The sequence below is a fragment of the Choloepus didactylus genome, chromosome 4, assembly GCF_015220235.1.
Source record: "Choloepus didactylus isolate mChoDid1 chromosome 4, mChoDid1.pri, whole genome shotgun sequence".
Lineage (NCBI taxonomy): Eukaryota > Metazoa > Chordata > Mammalia > Pilosa > Megalonychidae > Choloepus > Choloepus didactylus.
In genome coordinates, this window is record NC_051310.1 from 86,553,191 (window position 1) to 86,575,649 (window position 22,459).

A 22,459-nucleotide genomic window follows, 5' to 3' on the forward strand; every position below is an offset into this window, starting at 1 on the left:
CATGCTGGGACACAAAAAAAGCCTTAATAAATTTTTTTTATTAAGATTTATTCATATACCATACAATCCTTAACAAATTTTAAAAGAGTAAAATTACTTAAAGCACATTCTCTGACTATAATGGAATGCAACTAGAGATCAATAACCACCAAAGAACCAGATCTTTCACAAATATCTAGAGACGAATAAAAATGAGAAAACAACATATCAAACCTACGGGATGCAGCGAAAGCGGTGCTGAGAGAGAAATTTATAGCTCTAAATGCATATATCAAAACGCAAGAAAGGGCTAAAACCAAAGACCTAATTGAATAACTGAACAGGCTAGAGAATTATCAGCAAGACCCTTAGCTACACTGACAAAGTCAAAAAGAGAGAAGACAGAACAAACAGAATCGGAAGTGAGAATGGAATAATTACTATGGATCCTGAAGAAATAAAAAAAAAATCATAAGAGGATACTAAGAAAAACTATACCAAGAAACTGAACAATTTAGAGGAAATGGACAATTTCCTGGAAACACATGAACAGTAGGCTGTCCAAAATGCCCTGCAGTGTATGGCACATAGTAAGCACTCAAACCTTTTGAGAATTAAAAAAAAAAAAAAAAAAAAAAGGTTGTGGTGCATTTATTTATTGATTCAACAATTACCAATTGAGTTGTCTACTGCAGGCCGGGTACAATTCTAGGCACTGTGGAACCAGCAATGAATAAAATAAAAAAGATCCTTACTATTTTCAAATGCTTAATTCAATGACAGGAGACAAATGAGGAAATAAATGAAGAAAACAAAATAGGTACTAAAACCCAGTGGGGATAATAAGCGTATCTAATGGGCTACTTTAGATAAGGCAGTCTGAAAAGATCTCTTAAAGAAAGTGGTCATATGAACTGAGATAAAAATATTAAGACGTGGTCGGCCATGTGAAGTTCGGGAGAGCATTCTAGATGCTTGCTATGTTTAAGGGACAGAAAGATGGCCAAACGGCCGAAGCATGATGAGTGATGGAGACAGTAGTAAGAGATGAGTCAGGGTACTGCCAAGGGTCCAGAATGAGTAACATCTTCCAAATTAGGGCCATGTTTAGATTTTATTCTAAGTATCATGGAACACCACTGGATGATTTCAAGCTTTATGAGATGTGTGTACCATCTCTCCCACAAAAATCTTTGCAAACAGTAAATAAAGACATACTACAGTTCTTTAATTTGTTAAAGAATTGAATAAGACCTAAAGCTGGTGCTTCTGTAATCAATGATTCAGATTTAAGACTTTTTTTAATGCTTGTCAGATTGTATACAATGTATACTTCAATTGTAATGGCTATCTTATAACCACAGTGAGGAAGTCTGATGTTCCCTATTGAACAATTATTTCCCAAATGCATCATCTGATTCAAACTTTTGTAGACAATATGCTTTTCTCATTAACAGGCTGATTTATGTGCCTTTGATCATTTATTATGGAACACTGATTACTTTTCATCCTGCCTCAGTTTAATGTTCTGTCTTCCCCAAACCATGCCAACTGTTTTCTCTAAGATCTAGTAAGAAAGTTAAAAAGCATTGGCATTTCAGACATTCTAGCATCTTTTGAAACACACAGGAAGGAGCTTACTTCTCCGGCATAATAAAGTGCAGCAAGGACCAGAGCTCTTTGAGGGAATTCTGAAGAGGGGTCCCCGTAATCAGGAGCCTATGGTTGGACTTGAAATCAATCAGGGTTTTATACAATAAAGAGTCATCATTCTTCAACCGATGGGCTTCATCCACTCCCAGAAAGGCCCAGTTAATACTGCCCAGCACAGTCTAAAGTAAAAACAAAACAGAACGAGCCACCAAGTCAGACGGGAACCCAAAAGTGCTTTCAGGTGTTTCAAGTGTTAGTTAACTCTGTACAAATCCCATCACAGAGGTATAAATGGACACATTTATTCTTCACATTAGGACTTTTCTATTTATTCTATTAATGGCCAGATTGGTGTCTACAAAAAAGGAATATCAGCATCTACAGCTATAGATAGGTGGGTCTTTTAAATTAAGTATTTCTGCATGTCCCAAAGCCAGCCCACAAAAATTGGTATGCTGGGCAAAAAGAAAACAAAAACCAAAACACGAGATTTTGAATTCTATCCTAATTACGAATTTTCTCTTGCCTATTGTAGGCCCCAACCCTGAAGTATATTAACAAGAACCATCAAATTGAACTCCTGTTTGTACTTCTATTACCAATGGATCTACCTACCGCATATCTTAGTAACTGTGAAAAGGTGATATTTAAAGAGCTTCATTTTTCTTTCCTCCTCAGAGATCATCTGTTCTGACATCATCTGTTCTGGAAAATACTTTCATGTCGTAACAAGAAGAAATGCCTGAGATGGCATTCAAGCCCTTATTTCCAATGACTTGCTATAACCTCAGGTAAACTACTGGTCTCAATACCATTTCACCCTAAGTCAACTGGGCAACTGGGTTAGGTGACCTAAAGTCCCCTTCAAATTTAAGGTTCTGTTTTTTTATTTAAAAGCTTAATATTCTTTTTTTTTTTTTTTCCTTGCAATTTCTTGTTTTTTAAATAAAGGAAAAACAACAACACGGCAAGTGGGAGGAACTGACCCAACCATTTGGACAAGTCACATTTTATAAGGTATCTTTTAGCCACCAGTTGCATACCTTGTCTTTTAAGAGGATCTCATATGTTGTTATAAGTGCATTGAACCTCAGCCTTTTGGTTTGAGAATGAATCCATTCATATTCCCTTATCTATAAGAGAAAATGGTAATTAAGACACAATTTTTACTTTTACCTCCCTTTATCACCAGCTAGTCTTGATAAATGCTAGAGAAACATGCCAATTTTTAAAAATCTGATTAGAATTTCATGAATATCTTATACATTCTAAATTGACTTAAGGAACCAAAATACAGAATAAGAGAATTAAGCAGCAGCAGCAACAACTTGAGCAGCAGCAACTTGACTGCCAGAAGTTAAATAAATTGGACCCCTGAGATGCATTTGACAAAAAAATGCATTTCTTCAGCAATTAAACCCTGGCAACTTGGACTAATCTAGGCATCTCCCAGAGGAGAATTTCCTTAAGGAAATATAATTCTGTTACTCTTCAGGTAGGTTAATACTTTCATTAACAAACAGAACAAATTCCAACTTCTGACTCACTCAGAACCTACATTAACTATAGAGCAGAAAAGTGTCACCCAAGAAAACTCTGACTTCACAATTTTCCACAGAGTTTTCAGTTGGCCTTCACCTTTGTAAGTACTGCCTGGAAGCTATTTTGCATAGTCTAGGGAGGATTTCTTTTTTTTCTTTTTGTAAAGATTAAAAAATGGATTCACAAGGCTAGGGAACTACTATATGCTTAAACCTACCAGAGTTTAAGTTAGATAATTTTAATGAAAATATGTAATAAAAATAAATTTGAATTAACATAAAAATAAATTATTCTAACATGTATCTCAAATGTTTGAGGATTACAGACGGCTTGGCTTTTATTATAAGCAATCTCCTACAAGTTTATTAAAACATGCAACAGGGAAAGGGCAAAGCTCTGGGACCAGACAGACCTCTGTCTCAATCCCAGCTATGCCACATCCTAACTGGTCTGGGAACAGGTATTAGACTCCCTGGGTCAATTAGAAGAAAACCATCTACTTTAAAGACTATGATGAGCACTCTAGGTAATACACATAAAGCACTCAGCACAGGACCTGGCACAGAGTAAGTACTAAAAGTCATTATCAAGAAAAGACCTGCTAAGCAAAGATAAATTTAAGCTAAATTCATGATGTCCAAGTCAGTTTGATAATAGACAAATAATTCTCATTTCTGCAGTCTTTAAATGGTTCATTTTCTTGCAAGTTAAGCTAATTAAACAAATTCTAAGAACTCAATTATTTTCAATAGTATAACTCTGCTCAATGAGCAAAAATATTAATGCTCCACTGGGCATTAACTCTTAATCTTTATAAATAAAGTGGTCTTCCAACTACATAAGACACAGAGAAGAAAAACTTATTACTGTAATCCAGCTAGTAGAGATTCTCAGTCAAGCAGTGCTGCTGCTGTTCTTTAAATAATAAGCAAATGTTTTAAAGAATGTGTGACTTGCATTTCTGTGATACATAAATCTCTCAAGATCAGGACACAGCACAGTGTCAGAAATTGTGTCAGAATTGTAATTTTACTATAGAGTATAAAGGCTTTAGGTCAATTTCCAAAATACATTTACAACACATATTCTATCCCAACCCTTTTTGTTTACACACCGTATTTCTGCTCATCAGGTCACCTATGTAAACCACTACGTTAATCTCTGGTGCCCAGATTTCAAACTCCCTCTGCCATGAAGTGAGGGTAGATAAAGGGACGACTATAAGAAAGGGACCATACAGCTGGTGTTGGTGAAACAGGTAGGAGAGGAATGATATGGTCTGGATGGTCTTCCCTAGGCCCATTTCATCGGCAAGGATTACACTGTTACTTCTGCGAAAAGAAAAGAAAAAAAAAAATTAGTTCCCTACCAAAGAAAAAACATTAAGTGCACATATACCAATGACACAAATGCCTCACAACGTCAGTTGGACTAGCCATCAATTGTGAGCCTCAACTACAATCTCTTATCTGCAAATACATAAGCCTCCTACATAAGAAAATAAAAGCTATGAATAGCAAAATGCAAGGAATCTAAAATAATCAAGATTTTGGTAATCACAAAAGCCTGGTCAGACTGTGTTCCTTATCTTGCATTTAGGAATTTTACATCTATCCCTTAGAACAGAGAATCCACGTTTTGTTATATTAATGTAGACAAGCACATGACCTTGAGTTCCTTCAGTACAGAAAGTATGGGCAGACATGGCTAAATCCACTGCTGGTGAACACTATAACCTCAGAGTCATGTGCCTTTGCTCAAATTACCCACATCATTCTACTACATACCACTGGATTCTTTAATGCTACATACACTGCTCCTGAAGCCTAGATGCTGAAGGTATACAGGACCAGTTTTAAATACACTACAGTCTTAAAATAGTAGGACGCAGATCAGATTTCTAAAACCTGCCCAAAAACTGAATTAGAGTACCTGGGAAAGGGCTCAGGAATCTGAATTTGAACAAGTACTATTAGAGATTCTGATGCAGGTGATCCTTAGACCACACTTTTTGAGAATCACTGCTCTAAGAGATAAGCTGGATTTTAACAGGATAAGAAGAAGAAAGGATTCTCTAAATATAAGAAAAAAATAGGAAGAAATGGCCAAGCTAGGAAAGTATATTCAGGAAATTTAAAAATAGCGCATTTGGCAAGAAATTAAGAACACATATATGAGAGCAGCAATATAAAGATGAAAATGTATTATTAGAAGGCTGTTGAAAAGCAGGGCACTAAAAGCTAACCCATCTATAATACATGTTTAATCAGTGAATCAGAGGGAACTAAAAGTAACAGTATAAGTTAAAGTAAACTGATCAGAAAAACAAGACAATTCACCAAGAAGACAATTTTTTAAAAATACACTGTGTTCCACAGAATAGTTAGTTAAACAGGGTAAAAGCACAAAAAAGAACAAAGTAGAATTCACTGGGAAAAGGGAGAAATGAAGCCTAATTTCTATAAATTGCAGGTACACCTAATTTTATATTCTGTTCAGTTATAATGTAGTCCTTTGAATAATTTCTTATTCTCACCTTTCCACACTCAGGAGAAAATAGGTTTAATCTTCCTCCAATATTTCCCCTTCCTAGCAAACTGGCACTATCAACATATACAGAGTAAAGTCTATCTGAACTGATTCACCTGCTTTTCTGAAACCGTATCAAAACAGCACATTACTAAACGTAATGTTCCTGAATTCAGGGCCTCAAAACTGCTCAGGCCTGAATTTTTCAGTTGATTTTGAGTTGGTCCATTTAAAGTAAAAAATGCAGCCCAAGGAACACACATGAAACCTTGGAAAAGATATACAATACCTCTGGCTCCTAAGAGCCCTCAACTGAAAATTAAGAGGGTTTGAGGTTCTAACTAGCTTTAAAACTATTCCATAGGAAAATAAAGTCACGCTATTCTCTGAAAGGAAAATAGTTTTCAAAAATTTAAAATAGTACATGAAACCCACATTCTCAGGTATTCAAACTATAGTTCTTTAATACCTCTAAGTTTGGTAATAGAATGTTATACTAGATTTTACAAGAAAGAGAATAGTAGGTGGCTCGCTTGGGAAACAGTCATTGTAAATTTATCTCTCTTAAAAGAAACCATCTTTTCTCCATTGAGGCTGCAGTTTATTTCTGAAATAAAGATTTTTGCTTTGCTATAAAATATTGAAGCAATTAAGAGTATCCATGTGAAGGAATCTGTGGCATTAAAGGTATTTCGCACAGTGTAAGCTCCATGAGAACAGGGAAATCATGTCTGTCTTGGGTTCACTGTTAAATTCTCAGGGCCTAGATAATTCTCCAGCACAAAGTACAGCAAAGGACTACTCAAATTTGGAGATGAGTCTGGTGAATAAAAGTTACAAGTACTGCCCAAAGCACAGTTAAAACTCAAGTTCTAGCACTGTCCGTACTGTTTTGAGGGTTTCTTTGGTGAGATTAAGGTGTTCTCATTACAAGAGCAAAGACACTTTTCACAGATTCAATCTTCAGAGACTTTATTCTAAATGGGATAGCCTGTATAGCAAGCTCAGGTGGGGGGAAAGAAAAAAATCACACTCTACACCAATGCCACAAAAATTAAGTTGAAGGTTTCCCTGATCTAGAGAAAAAACAAATGCTAAAACACACATACACACACACACGCACACATTTTCTTTTTTTCTGAGAATAACCATTTCTAACAGAAGATTTGAAAAAATTAACTCGCTATTACATTCATGAATAACATATTGTAACAGATTTCTGGTTGTGACATATTATCCCAAAATAACTAATTAACATTACTTTAGAATAAAGCAATATTGGCACATGCATAAAAACTCCCAGAAGGGATTTCCCTTATGATCAAATGATCTTTTTTATATCTGCAACATACAGAAAAAGTAATTCTTTGTATGTTATAATAAAGGAAATAGAAACCTTAAAGAAGTTTTCAAGCATATTTTTCTACCTACTTGCACCAAGAATGAGCAAGCCAGTTGAGACCTTCTAGCTGGTAATCTCGGAGCTCCAGATTCTCCCCTCCTAAATATGCTGGCTGTTTCTTTAAAGCCACAAATCGTGGTCTCTGCTTTAGAGCCTAAAAAACAAAAAGTAACAAAGCCCAAGTCTGAAAACTCTTTTCCTGCTCCAATGTTGAAATGCTAGCCATAATTCATGTGGTCTGCACCAAAGCATAAAAATTTAAACTTCACATCTGAATCACCATCCTCCACCCCACCTTTTTCATCATGGCCTATGTTCCCAAAAGCCCGATTTCATTCCAAGATACAAAATTTTTTAGCTAACTTGTTCCTTTCCTAAAATATGCTTGTGAAAGGCATTAAAAAGCACTAAGTTTTACTAAATCACCTCTACTATATGGGAATGAGAGTCTCCTGCTTTCACAGTGCAGGGCTATTTTTATGTTTTCTTATTCTAAATAGTACCAAACAAACTGGGAAAGTCCACCATATGCTAAATGCTAAGTACTTTGTCATGATAGGACCTGTAAATTCTGAAATGCAGCCCACCTACCTTAGTAAGTTTGGATTCCCAAGGAAAGAATACAGTTTTCATCTAGACAAGTTTCTAGAATAGCATTCTAGAAAAGCCATGTCTCTATAGTTAGCACAAAATGTAGATTCTGTGGCCAAATAAGCTTGGGAAACAGTGGATTAAAAAGTTACACAAATTCCTTTACTCATGACTTCTCAAAGTCTAACATGCTTGTATGTATTTATTGAGAATTTACGGAAGAAATTTATTCAAGGCTGCTTCCCAAAGTTATTTTGCCACAAAAGTCTTTTTTTTTTTTTCAGGGAGCATTTCTCTCAAGATTAATGTTCTGTGGACCCTACTATGAGAAGTCCTAACTGTTTCTGATAACGTTATTGATGGATCTCTCAGCTCTCCTCTATGAAACCACCTGGGAATGAACGAAATCTGATTCCTCTCACCATCCAAAAATCAGCTGTCCTCTCCTGCCAAACCTTCCCCATAATGATTCTCCCATTTGATCCTTCCACCCCACTGCTATTTCCCTTGCCCTCAACTAATTCTTCATTCATTAACTTTTATGACATCCTACTGGCTAGACTTTCTGGCTTTAGTAATTGCTTACTCCAAAGTGTCCTACACACTGCCATCAGATGAAGCTTTCTAAATAAAATACTGCTTTCAACTTGCTGCTCTAATCAGTAGGGGAAAAAAAAAAAAAGGCATCCTCATACACGTAAGATGAAGTCAAAATACCCTTCCTCTGTAAGGAAAATGTTCAGAGATAGATTGTGGTGATGAACACGTAACTATATTATCATACTGTGGACAGTGGACTGTATACCATGGATGACTGTATGGTGTGCGAATGTATTTCAATAAAACTGAATTTAATAAAATTAAAAAAAAAAAAAAAATACCCTTCCTCCTTCATCGCTTCAAGACATAAACACTTTGGACTAAATGCACTAACCAACATCACCTCTTCTCCAACCCCAGGATCTGGTAGTATAGGTACTGCACTATTTAAAAAAAAATCTTTCTCTTCACATCTCTCATGGGAGAACAATCCCCTGGGACCCCTCTTGTCTGTCCACCCAGCACCAATCAATTCATCAAGGGCCAAGGCCTGTTCAAACACTATAGCTTACCCTTTTAAAAAACTTTCAATGACCACTGGAGCTCAATGACTTCCACCTCTATACTTCTCTAACCACGTATTCTCTGTGACACTCACTGGACTCTCAGTTTCACACTGCTTTTCACAGATAGATTTAGTGCCACTAACTAGAATGTCAACTTCTCAGAGACAGAACCCATGCTTTACATTTACTTTTATTACTCTGAAGAATCAAGCACACTACTTTACCGATGGAATAAGAGCCAGAGTTGGATAGGGATTTATACAACCTATACACCAAGGTTCACAGAATTTGGTTGACACCCCCCTTTCCTGTACTTCTCTTTAATAAAGTGCTTAAATCCTTTCATGTATTCTTCACAATCTATTTCTAATTCTATAAGCTATAAGATTAAAGAGGTCAGCAAAGACATTACACAATTCATCCTCTCCTTCTGCTGTTTTTTCTTTAATGTCAAGGTTAAGTCATCTTTCACTTGAAAAAGGGACTCATCATTTACTTTTGTAATGCTTTTTTTTTCCCAGTATCTAAATAACCATGCCTTGATATTAGTGTATCTTTCCCCTGGAAAAAAGCAATCAACACACCTTGCATTCTCTTGTTGGGATGGTTTTTGAGTTGTTCCTACTGTGGAAACTGTCAATGCAGCTCTGGAATTTCTTTCCAATCAGGGCTTCATCTTCCCAACTACACTCTGAATAAGGCAGTCCCATCCATTTGCATAGATACTCAGGTTCATTTGAAGGTGCAGGCTTCCGACTGTGAGCTATTTCATATATAAAGATGTATAGATCAACCACTGACAATTAGAGGAGCAGAGTGAGTAACATACTGTTTTGCTTTTATAAATGAGATTTTTCTTCTTTATGACTTCTATGACACTGTGTTTTATGTATAAACAACAGAACACTATATGGCAAAACTGTAAACACTTTGCAAAGCATGAACTAACAACATTTATAGACAAGATATCCTGCTTACCTGGAAAATCTGTTTGACCCAATGCAGATTTACTTGTTTTCACAGCTAAATAAATACAAGGTAAGACGAAAAAAAAAAAAAAAAAAAGTAATCACCATCACCAAGAAAAAGTTAAATTTTTTAGGTTCTATGAATAAAAATACCAGATCATACCCATTCAGCATACATATATACATACAAATACACTCTTATCTAAATATACTCTTCTATCTTGCATCTTAAAAAAAAAAAAAAAATGCCAGTTTTCACATCCTCCTTTATCTACCACTCCATTAATCTGTTCCCCTTTGCCAAAAAACTCCCCAGAAGAGCTGTTCATACTACTGTCACTATCTACTCCCCTCTCATTCTTTCTTGAACCCAATCTAATCAGGCCTGCATCCCCACCACTCCACTGGTCCATCTCACTGGTGCCCTATCTGCTGCCAAATGTAAAGACCAAGTCTCAGTCCTCATCATATTTGACGATTATCACTTCCTCCTTCTCAAGTCATTTGGATCACATGGTTTCCAACATACCTCTCTCTCAGCTCTCATTGGCTGCTCTTTCTCTGTCTCTTTGGTTTCTCCTCCTCTGATTTTAAAAAGTTGGAAGGCCCCCAGTCTTCCCCTTTTCACCATGTATATACTCTACTTCTGGTGATCACATTAAATCTTATGCTTTAAATGCTATTTACATTCTGATAGCTCTTGTATTTAAATCACTGGCCCAGAGCAAGACTTCTGAACTCCAGACTCAGATACTACTATCTTTACAATATTCTGCATTTAGAAGACCAAAAAAATGTATACCAAACTTAGAAATATCGAACTGAGCACTCTTGATTTGCACTCCAAAAATCAACTCTTCCCTTGATTTTCTATTTCAGAAAATGGAACCTCTAAGCCACTATTTGCTAAGGCCATATACTTTGGTATCATCCTTGACAATTTCTTTCATTCCCTATATCCAAATCCAACAGCAAAACTTGCTGGCTTTTCCTTCAGCATGTATCTATACAACTGGCCTATTCTCAAAAAATAAACCTGTGATTTTTTTTTTGTAATTTACATTCTTAAAACCAAGAGCCATTATTCCAAGTTAAAACACCACAAAAATAAGTTTCCCTATACTTACCTATAATCCTTTCTACTATCTGATACTGTTTGTTCAACTCTGAGGCCAGCTCTTGTTGGCAGTTGAAATATTCCACATCTTCAGGAGAAACTTTCCCTAACCTGAAAAGGCAGACCCCCAAAAAAGTACACACTAATTAGGTTTGGGGAGCCGTACACATATATCAAAGCAAAATTTAAAGGTAGGAAATGAAATTTCCATCCATCCCTTTTAGAAGTCTTTTACCAGTCTTTTAGGTCAGAGATTTTACAAAAACTATACACTTTTTAAAAACACTGAAAGCCTTACAACCATAATTACCCAAGTTGTTTGCCTCTTCAATGGGGCCCATCTAAAAAGAAACTTAAAATTAACTATTCCCTGTGATCAATTCATATATCAAAAGAGATTAGGGCAACAAGTGTACTACAGATTTAAAGGAAACAGACTTCTATTCATAAGTGTATAGGTTTTGGGATTGATTGTGGCTTTTCTGGAAAACTAGTTACTCCTAGTACCAAAAATTTTTAAAGGAAAATAGCAACAGTTTGAGACTAGATATTACTATTCTTCTAAGGATTTTAAATTTCTAATTGCTTTACAAACTTTCCCTGACTTAAGGGTACATATTTGTTTCTGAGTAAAAGAAAATAGGTAATTTAGTCATTTATATTGTGCATAGTAATAAAATTGAAATCAGAATCTCTCTGTCCTATTCCTAACACAAAAGAACCTGAACATGTTATACTGACAGCTATGTCTTCAGGGCTGGACTAAATACCTCTTACTGCTCAATTCAGATTTCTATGTGCTGTAGCGCTGCATATTTCTTATATGCAACCCGACATAGTCAAGGTAGTAGGTAAACTAAAAACAAAATGGACTCTTACAGTTTTAGAATTTTTCTAATTATTTCCTTCATATCACTTCTGCAAATTGTGTAAAACCAAGATTTCTTTTAAGTGTATCATCACCCAAGGAAGTTCTGCAACATTTAATTCCTCACATCTAAGCCCCCCACACACACACCCACAAAATTACCACAGCAAAATAAAAAGTGTTTTGAGAGCAAGGGTTCTGAACTCAGATACCAGAACTAAAATACTAGTTTCACTTGCAGAGTGTCTCACAAGCACTCTTTGTGCCTCAGTTCACCCAACTATAAAATATGGGTAACAACAGTACAAATGTCATAACTGCACTGTTATGATTTAAGTGACAATGTGTGAAAAGTGCTCCAAAAGCACATCATGATTAAACTCCAAAAACTTGGTGGCTCTATGCAAAAACACATAGTGTCTTCATGTCACAATCTCATAAAAATAGAATTATAAAAGGGCTCCATATTCAAATGATCAAGGCAAAATTAGAGATCCTAGATTAGCAGTGGTCTCCATGCATGATTTAAAAACCTTTCCTTCCCTCAGAATGCAAACATATTTCTTTAATCCATGACAGAAAAGGTACCATTGTTTGATTTCATCCTCTTTCTTCTTGAAGTTCTCTAGTTTTTTTAGGCCCTTCACTTTCTGCTGCTGTAAGGATTCTTCACTCTCCCATGTGCTGTGGATGTAAGACCAACCCTTCCATTTGATGAGGTACTGGATTTCACCTTCATCCTTTTCAGTGTCAAAGTCGCCACTAGGATCTCCATTAGCTTCAATGGCATATACAGTAGTCGAAGCTCCAGTGGCTGCAAAAAGATGCAGTTGAACTTTAAAAAGAGTATATTAAACCAGGCATTGAAAAACTTCCCAAGAAGGCTGATTCAAAAGTTTTAAGGATCTGTGCATCTCTAGAAGCTCTGAACAACCCCAAGAACTGGCAGAAATATCTTTCTCAAAGCTCCAAAAACCAGTTAAACAACTGCAGTAAAAAGACTAATGCCAAAACAAGGAAACAGCTACTTAAAAGCAGTAGAATTTTATGGCCCTGGCTGGCCCCTCCTCCATCCCTCACCAGCTCAACACAGAGCTAGACCATCTTCTTAAGTGCAGATCCCTGGTCCCAGTTTTGAAGCAAACAGAGTAACTCTTGTGCACATACTGGGAGCATGTATGTCAGGCCCAAGTATCCCTGATGGTGGCCCGAGGGACTCACTGTCCCAGAACTTGCCCTGCAAGTAGAAGGCAGTTCACAGGCTCTCCTAGAGAACACTGTGGAAGAGCAGTGAAGTGGCTGCCAAGGGCTAGGGATTGTTGGCTACAGGACATACAGTACAATGCCTGGGACCATGAGGAAACAGTTTTTTAGAGAAGAGGGGACTTTCAGAAACCATGTAAATGGGGGAATTACTAGAATCAAACAAGCATACTCAAGACAAAATTCGTGCCTAAAAAGCACCAAAGCACCAGGGAGGCACCTTCACTTTGGTCTGGAGCTATTCCCAAAACTCACTCGATGAAAAAACTCTGAAAGAGAGCACTCACACAGGTCAATCTGCAAAGACAGGGAAAGGTGTTTTCTTTTTTCCACTCTTTTCTTTTTTCTTTAAATATTTTTGATTAGCACCTGGCATAAGGAAAGCTCTGTCATAACTGGATACAAGCTTAAGGAACAGACACCTCGAGTCTAAATTCCAGCAATAACACACTAAAACATCAAAATGCCAAGGTTTCAACCAAAGATTACAAAACATACAAAGAAACAAAAAGTGATGGTTCAGGCAAATGAGAAGATTAAAGCATTAGAAATCATCAATGAAGAAGAGCAGACCTGGAATATTCAGACGAAGACTTTTTTAAATGGGCCTAAATATGCTCAAAGAGCTAAAGGAAAGCAAGCATGGACAAAGAACTAAAGGAAATCAGGAATAAGACAGATGACCACAAACAGATTATCAGTAGAGAGATGGAAATTATAAAAAGGAACTGAACAGAACTAAGACCGCATTAACAGAAATTTCAATTCCTGAGAGGGGTTCAACAGCAGATTGAAGCAGGCAGAAAAAAGAATCAATGAACTTGACAATAAGACAACTGAAACCATCCAGTCTTGAGAAGCAGAAAGAAGAAAGAATGAACAAAAGTGAACAGAGCCTGAGGAACTTGTGGGACACCATCAAGTGTACCCATATAAACATTGTAGGAGTCTCAGAAGGAAAACTGAAACAGAGAAAAGGGCAGACAATACTGACTGTCATATGCCAAAGATTGATCATGATCTAAAATTGATCAGGGTGATGAATGTGCAACTATGTGATGATAATGTGAGTCATGGACTGTATACTTCAGATGGATTGTAAGTGTACAAATGTATCTCAATAAAATTGCATTTTAAAAAAAGAGAATTCTGAAAGCCACAAGAGAGAAGCAATGTGTCACATACAAGAGAGCCTAAAAATGATGTAGGTGCCAATTTCTCATCAGTAACCATGGAGACAAGAAGGCAGTGGAAGATTATATACATTTAAAGTACTCAAAGTAAAAAAATTGCCACACAAGAATGCTACATCCAGAAAAACTTTCAAAAATGAGAGAGAGATTAAGACATTCCCAGATGAACAAAAGTTGAGGGACTTCATCACCAATACACCAGCCCTACAAGAAATGCTAAAAGGAGTTCTACAGGGTCAAAAGAAAGGACTACACAACTGACTGAAGCCAAATGAAGAAAGTACAGATCTCCAATAAAGATGACATGGTTAAATATGAAATGTCGATACTATGGTATTTTGGGTTTATAACTCCATTTTTCATTCCTATAAGATCTAAGAGGCAAATACATAAAATGTAATAACAAATCAATAGTTTGGGATTCATAATGTATAAATAAGTAATTTCTGACAAGAGCTACATAAAGGTGCAGAGGGTATAGGAATTCGGTTTATGTAAGCTATTAAAGTTAAGTTGATATCAAAGTAATGAAAATTATTAAAGATTTAGGAAGTTAAGTTTAAGCCCCACAGAACCACAAAGAAACTATCAGAGAATGCAAACTCATAGAGACCGAAAGTTAAGTATAGGTGACAAGAAGTAGGGAGAAAGGACAACAGGAAATTAATGCAAATTAGCGTAGGATTTCTATTTGGGGTAAAGGGAAAGTTTTAGTATTGGATAGTGTTAAAGCTGTCATATGTGACTACTACCACTGAATGGTACGCTTGAGAGAAGTTGGGATGGGAAGATTTATGTTGTATATATGTTTCCACAATTTAAAAACAGAGAAAAACTAAAGAGATAATGACAACTGAATGCAATACAGGATCCTGGAATGGATCTAATGATGGAGGATAAAGGATAAAGCACATGAAAAAACTGGAATATGGGCTAACAGCCTTATATCAATGTTAAAGTTCTTGAACTTGCTAACTGTACTCAACGTGGTTACGTGAGTATTTGTGATCTCAGCAAATGTATATGGAAGCATTATGTATTCAAGTATGTATACAACCTACTCTCAAATGTTAGAAAATAAGATAGATGGACAGATAGAATGAGACAGCAAATATTTCAAAATGTTAAAATTAGTGGATCTCTGTAAAGACAGGTGTGCTGGGTTTGAATCCATTATGTACCCCAGAAAAGCCATGTTCTTATAATCCAATCTTGTGGGGGCAGACCTATTACGGGTGGGACCCTTCGATGAGGTTGTTTCCATGGAGATGTGACCCTACCAATTCATTCAAGGCAGGTCTTGGTTCACTTGCCGGAGTCCTTTATGAGAGGATAAACGCAGAGACATTTCGGAGAGAGTGGAGAGAAACTAAGATATTTAATTCAGACTTTGACCCTAGGAGAAGCTAAGAAAGAAGCTAAGACAGAAGTCCAGAGACTTTTGGAGAAAGCCATGGGAACCAGAAGCTAAACCCAGGAGACCAGCAGACCCTGGCCATGTGCCTTCCCATGTAACAGAGGAACCCCAGATGCCATCGGCCTTTCTTCAGAGAAGGTACTGTCCTGTTGATGCTTTAATTGGGACATTTTCATGGCCTGCGAACTGTAAATTTATGAACTAATAAATCCCCTTTGTAAAAACCAATCCATTTCTAGTATTTTGCATTCTGGCATCTTTAACAAACCAAAATAGCAGATGTGTTGGATTTCTCTGTGTCTTGTATTATTTTTGCAACTGTCCTGAAAGATTGAAAGTAGTTCAAAACAAAAGTTTAAGAAAAAATTCTTAAAAAAAAAAAAAAAAAAGGTAAAAAAATTTAAATATCTCCCCCACCCCCACCCACAATTCCCAGTTGACTATCTTAACCATAATGAAGCTGGAATGAAAAAAAAAAAAAGACAAAGAAAAAGTCAATAAGTATTATTTTTATACTTCCTTTATGGAAAGATACCACAATTGGATATAAAATTATCACTATTGTCCAAATATATATTTAACCAGCTTAATACTTTTCATGAGGGGAATCAAACAAATTTAATGCCTAATGTTAACAAGCAAGTATCTGCTAAATCACAGCTTTTTTAAAACAGTAACAGATCCATTTTCTTCAGCTCTGAAACATGAGGATTGGCTCAGAAAAAAGACTTACACATTCCACAACAAATGGCTATGGACTAAAACTTAGGGTTGTAACAAATCTGGGCCTTAATGAGCAGATATAAAAAGTAATCTGCTTCCCAAAGACACATACCTCCTTTCTTTCCCAGTCTTGAATCTAAGACCTTTTCAATAGTTTCACTATTATCTTGCTGTTCATCAACTCCTTCTCCAGTCATTTCAATGAGGTCATCAGAGTCAGTCTCAAAGTCATCATCTTCTTTATAACTACATGAGGAATAATGCTGGTTAAATAGGAAACATCCCCTGAATAAGGAACCATAACCTCTTGGTTCCAACATGCTGTTTTATAGATTCATTCAGTAGGCTCCAAGCTTATTTTCTTTTTACTTAAAAAAGTGATGCATGCTCACTGATAACTGCAGAAAGGCTATATCTTATTTCAAAATATTACAGTATTATTTATAGTACTTTCTGTAAGCAAGATACAGAAAACTAGCAGGACATCCTTATTTTATTTTATTTTATTTTTGGTCTTTTTTTTTTTTATTAAATTCAGTTTTATTGAAATACATTCACACACCATAGAATCATCCATGATATACAATCCACTGTCCACAATATGATAACATAGTTATGCGTTCATCACCACAATCTATCTCTGAACATTTTCCTTACATCAGAAAGAACCAGAACAAGAATAAAAAATAAAAGTGAAAAAAGAACACCCAAATCATCCCCCCATCCCACCCCATTTGTCCTTTAGTTTTTATCCCCATTCCTCCACTCATCCATACACTAGATAAAGGGGGTGTGATTCACAAGGTCTTCCCAATCACACTGTCACCCCTTGTAATCTACATTATTATATAATTGTCTTCAGGAGTCCAGACTGCTGGTTTGGAGTTTGGTAGTTTCAGGTATTTACTTCTAGCTATTCCAATACATTAAAGCCTAAGAGGTGTTATCTATATAGTGCATAAGAATGTCCACCAGAGTGACCTCTCGACTCCATTTGGAATCTCTCAGCCACTAAAACTATTTCGTCTCATTTCGCATCCCCCTTTTGGTCAAGAAGATACTCTCAGTCCCACGATGCCGGGTCCACATTCATCCCCGGGAGTCATACTCTGTGTTGCCAGGGAGATTTACACCCCTGGGAGTCGGGTCCCACGTAGGGGGGAGGGCAGCGAGTTCACCTGTCGAGATGGCTCAGTTAGAGAGAGAGAGGGCCACATCTGAGCAACAAGAGGTACTCAGGGGGAGACTCTTAGGCACCATTACATACAAGTTTAGACTCTCCTTTGTGGTAATGAGCTTCATAAGGGCAAGTCCCATGCTCGAGGGCTCAGCACATCAAACCGCCAGTCCCAATGTTTGTGACAACATCAACACCAGTCCAGGTGAGGAACATCCTTATTTTTTATTATTCTTTAATATCAGACTATTACATAAGCAAAGAAACAAAAAAGAAAATGCATAATGAAAGAAAAAAATTGCTACTGTTTCATTAGGCAAGAGAAGCAGAATTTCTAAGATTATGTTTTTCAACCTTTTGCCTCCATCCCTCAATAACAAAAACATGAAATTTAAGTATCTCAAACTGTTAAAAATGTCAACAAATGTACTTCCTGGTAATAAAATATTAAAATGTAATCTTTCACCATCTATTAACAACAAATAGTATGGGAGTCACACAATCCTGGATGTAGTACAATTATAGCAAGAAAAAATGCTAAGCTATGCATTCACATACTTCAAAGCCTAATCCTGGGCTTTGGGATCATTACTTGGGTGCCATTTGGCAAGTTATTAGGATCTTTGGGATTCAGTTTCTCTCAGCAGACCAAAAGAAATGTACATATCCTCTAAAGGAAAATTAAATTTCCTTTGACTCCTATAAGGTAAAATATTAATGTTATACATATCTTATTAGTAAGTTTAATAAAATTACTATACCCAAATATCAATACATAAGTAGGACCTCAGAAAAACTGGTGTGATTCACAGCACAATTCAGAAGCAAGAATAATTCAGAAGTGAGAATACAATCCTGGAAAAGAATGTTATGAAATGAAGACAATGTCACTCAGCCACCAATGACAGGACATGAACTTGGAGCAATTCTGTTTATAGAAAGGAAGGCTTAAAATGAGTTATTGCCATCCTTTCTACATTACCATAGGTTCAACACTATCCTTTTTGCAAGAAAGGATAAAATTTATTACAAATTCAAGCTCAGGACATAGGCCATTATTTGTGCCTTTCAAATGAATAACCTTTGACTCATCAGATCTGAGGGCTAACCAACTACACTAACATCCTCCCACCAATGAAAAACGTCTACGGTGCAAGTTACCTAACATTTTTAGCCGCTCTCCGACGAGTTTGTCTTTTGGGAGCTTCATCATCATCATCATCATCATCGGAAGAATCTTGCTTCTTTCGTTTTCCACGCTGAGTCTTAGGTTGTTTTTTGACACGAGATTTGGGCACTGTTCTAAAATGAGAACAGGTAAAAATGGCAAAGTTTTTACTCTTCCATTTGGTGTTTACTTCAAATCTATACAATCTTATTTCCTAAAACAATGGTGCATACATAGTAGTCACTTGGGGAAATGCATATTCCTGGGTCCCACTTCTAAGATTCTGATTCACTAGAAAGCTTCATTTTCAACATGAACACAAGGTGATTCTGATACTGATAATCCTCAATCATTCACAGGCCATAAGGCGGGTTCTGGGACAATGGGCCTCAACTGTTCATCAAGATCGCCTAACCAAAACACACATGTACAGTGTTTCTGGGCATACCTCTTTGGAGGCAATTTGGTAATACCTATTAAACTTACAACAATTTTACCTTTAGGAATTGATCCTACAGATAGATACCCATATAAACATAATAAAGTATTCACCACAGCATTATTGTAATAAAATATTAGAAGAACCTTACAAGTTCATCAACTAGGAACTAGTTCAATTAATTCTATATAGCCATTTAAAAATGAAAAAAGTTTGCTATATACTGATAAGGACAGATTTCTAAGATAAAGAAGGAAAAAAAAAACAGAACAAGATGATAGCATGCTGCCATCTGTACAAAGAAGGTAAAGAATAAGAAATAACCACACTAGTTTTAAACTTAAGAAATAGTTCTCCCAGAAAGAACTTGCACACTAGCCAAATAAACAGCAAGATTTTTTTTAAGCGGAGGATTCGCCCCTTGTAACTAGTGTGCCATGGAGTAAGCTGTGGTAAGATTCACTATCGGACCTATACACCCTTCAAACACCCACAACTGATATAACTAGCCCAGACATCTAATGACCTGCTAAAAATGTAAGCTGGCACAACATCAACCACAGAAATTGACAACCCAGAATCACAATAAAATGTATACAATCAATTAAGGCTCTCATTCCAACACTATCCCATCTTTTCACTCTAAAGCAAATTAAGCTGGTCCAGAAGCAGATATGCTTATACAAAACATCACACCTTCGGGGGACAGGTCTTCTGGCTTTCACTTTTTTTTGCTCTGGCTCACTCTCTGCACTGGTGCCCTGTTCCTGTTCATCTTCTGAGCGTTCCCGTTTCCATTTTTCTCTACAATCAAAAGCAAGAAATAATGATTTTTTCTGTAAGAATTCGTCAGACAATCTGATAAGGCCAATTTCAATCTATCTAAAACACAGAACATGCATATTATAAATACTATACTAAAAAGAGATTTAGTGTAGTTCCAATTAAATTTTGGTGTGATCCATCCTGGACTACAATATTTATTCCTAGATATTATTATTAATAGTATAATAATTATTATTATAATAATAGCAATTATCATTACTATTATTAAGAAAACTATGTACATATGTTTTAAATCATTTGTTATGGGGAAAAAAAACTTGTTAAATTTTTTGTATTCCATTTTGACTTAACTACTGTCATTTGACAAGATCAAAGTCATAATATATACCAGATCAGTGGTTCTCAAATTTTAACATGTGTAAAAACAACTTAGGGGGCTAGTTAAAACACAGACTTCTCAGAGGAGTCTGGGTTGGGGCCTGAGAGAATATGAATTTTAAAAAATTCACAGTTGATACTGACTTCTTTGAGAACAAGTGCACTAGATACTTCAACATCTTCTAGAATATCATTTTAGGAAACAGCCCCTAAACTTCTTTTTTAATGATAAACCTGCCACCTATCAGATAATATGTTCAGCTAAAGAAGCAGTTTTTAACAATTATAAAATAAGATAGGTATTCCTTTGCTCCTTGAGATCTTAGAAGGCTTGAAAGTCATCATCTATAGGAGTTCTACTACCCCCCAAACAGTGTTTCAAGCTTACTTGAAATACCAAGTAAAATATCACATGGACCTAAGGTCAGTTCTCATCTGTGGGGAGAAAGGATCATGCACTGAGCATGAGATAACCTACAGAAAAATTTACAGGCAGATACCAGAGGTTTCTCTGTAAACAAACAAACAAACCACCATTGTGCCTCTGGGTAATATATACAGAATGAGATCATGCTAAAGAAAACTGTTGTGAAAAGTCAAATCAATATTCTCCATGGAAGAAGGGGTCAAAGTAATAGTCAAAGCATGTTGTAAGAAGGTAGAGGATCTGCAGACTCATGAGAACAATCCTAAAAGCTGCAGGAGTGATCCTATACCGGAATTGTAAAGACCCTAGGGTAAAACAAAGTCAAATCTTCCATAAGACCAGCAATGTGTGTTTACACATTCCTCTCCCCACCAATAGGTGACCTCCTGACAAGGAAAGTCTTTGTTGCTCATCTTTGTAACAGTTTAGCACACAAGCAGGCAAACGGAAATGTTCCTTTGTTAAATAAAGAAAACAGCTAAGGAATGTGTCATTTCAGCCTGCCAGATAGGTAGGATGCTTTTGGAAGCACACTGGTAAGACAGTAAAGCTTGTTCATATTGCTACTATATCCTTTAGTCTCTCTTTAAAACAAAGACCTCCTTATATCTAACTATGCTCTGGGCACCCGTCTTATTCTGCTTCCCTACAACCTAATACAAAAATGTTTGCTAAAGAATCCAAAGAACAAAAAGGGAGGGAGGGAAGAAGATAGGTATCTCCAGCAACCGGAAGACTGGCATGAGTCTGTAATCTCCCTTGGATCAAGTCCAGAAAAGTTTACCCTTCTGAAGGGGCTCACAGTCACACTTGAGAATAGTAGTTTAACAGGAAACAAGCTTGAAAGAAAATAAACAATTAAGACACAAGGGTAAGTAAAGCACATCAGAAAAATCCACAGTTAAGTATTAGATTCTAATTTCTATAACCCCTCTAGGAATTGAGAAATTAAACCAGGGCAGCAAATGAGGTCAATGAATCCAAGTGTAGGAAACTATGCTGACAGCAAACACTGAAAAAATGGATGCTGAGGCTAGAATTTCCAGTTAAATCACAGATTTAAACACTGTGACCAATCAGATGGTCTTAGAATCTCCAGACATGAGACTAGAAAAAAATTTTAACAAATTAACTGTCCAAAGTCCTCATCCAGAGAAGAAAAATAAAAGCCCAGTGAGACAAGCTATTTGCCCAGTCATAACCCAATGAAGATCAAAGATTCAGGAAAAATTAAAACCAGTATTACACATTCTGGGAGGATCTGAACAATCAGAGGTTTATTTAAAAGGCCTGGTTGGGTTTCTATGGATATTTATTTCAAATTAGCTTGATTTATTTTAATTTCCAAGAACAAAATCAGCATTACTAAATCATTTTGTGGCAGATATGAGGTGATAAGAATGATTGGTTACAAAAAGATTACTTCCTACCCTGCTTATTTACAGGGTTCTGAAATATTAAAATGGTGCCAGCTCCCAGATTACTGGTTTTTTTAAAAAGCGGAAATTTTATGGGAAAGACTCCTCCACTAAGCCATACATTATAATGGGGCCATAATGAAGAGGAGTCTTAAGATATGAGATCTTGAGTAAAAAATATTTTATATATCAAAGAAGACTTAAATTGCCAGATCTAGCCCTGAAGAGGGACTAACGGCTATCAACAGAATTTTTGCCAAAATTCTGGGAACTGGGGAGAAAAATACCAAAATTTGGCCATTAAGGCCCCAAGGC

The 22,459-nt window shown here is 36.3% G+C and overlaps 1 protein-coding gene across 2 annotated transcripts in view; it reads right to left on the reverse strand.

Annotated features, from left to right (window-relative positions):
• CHD2 (chromodomain helicase DNA binding protein 2) overlaps positions 1-22,459 on the reverse strand; it is a 123,062-nt gene that overhangs the window by 70,846 nt on the left and 29,757 nt on the right. For both annotated transcript variants that reach the window (XM_037832959.1, XM_037832960.1), the window contains exons 6-16: positions 19,832-19,939; positions 18,690-18,830; positions 16,464-16,597; positions 12,344-12,569; positions 10,898-10,998; positions 9,781-9,825; positions 9,387-9,565; positions 7,135-7,259; positions 4,289-4,505; positions 2,676-2,765; positions 1,621-1,811 (exon numbers count right to left, since the gene is read on the reverse strand). In XM_037832959.1, coding sequence (XP_037688887.1) covers positions 1,621-1,811; positions 2,676-2,765; positions 4,289-4,505; positions 7,135-7,259; positions 9,387-9,565; positions 9,781-9,825; positions 10,898-10,998; positions 12,344-12,569; positions 16,464-16,597; positions 18,690-18,830; positions 19,832-19,939 — 1,557 coding nt within the window. The remainder of the gene's footprint in view (positions 1-1,620; positions 1,812-2,675; positions 2,766-4,288; positions 4,506-7,134; positions 7,260-9,386; positions 9,566-9,780; positions 9,826-10,897; positions 10,999-12,343; positions 12,570-16,463; positions 16,598-18,689; positions 18,831-19,831; positions 19,940-22,459) is intronic.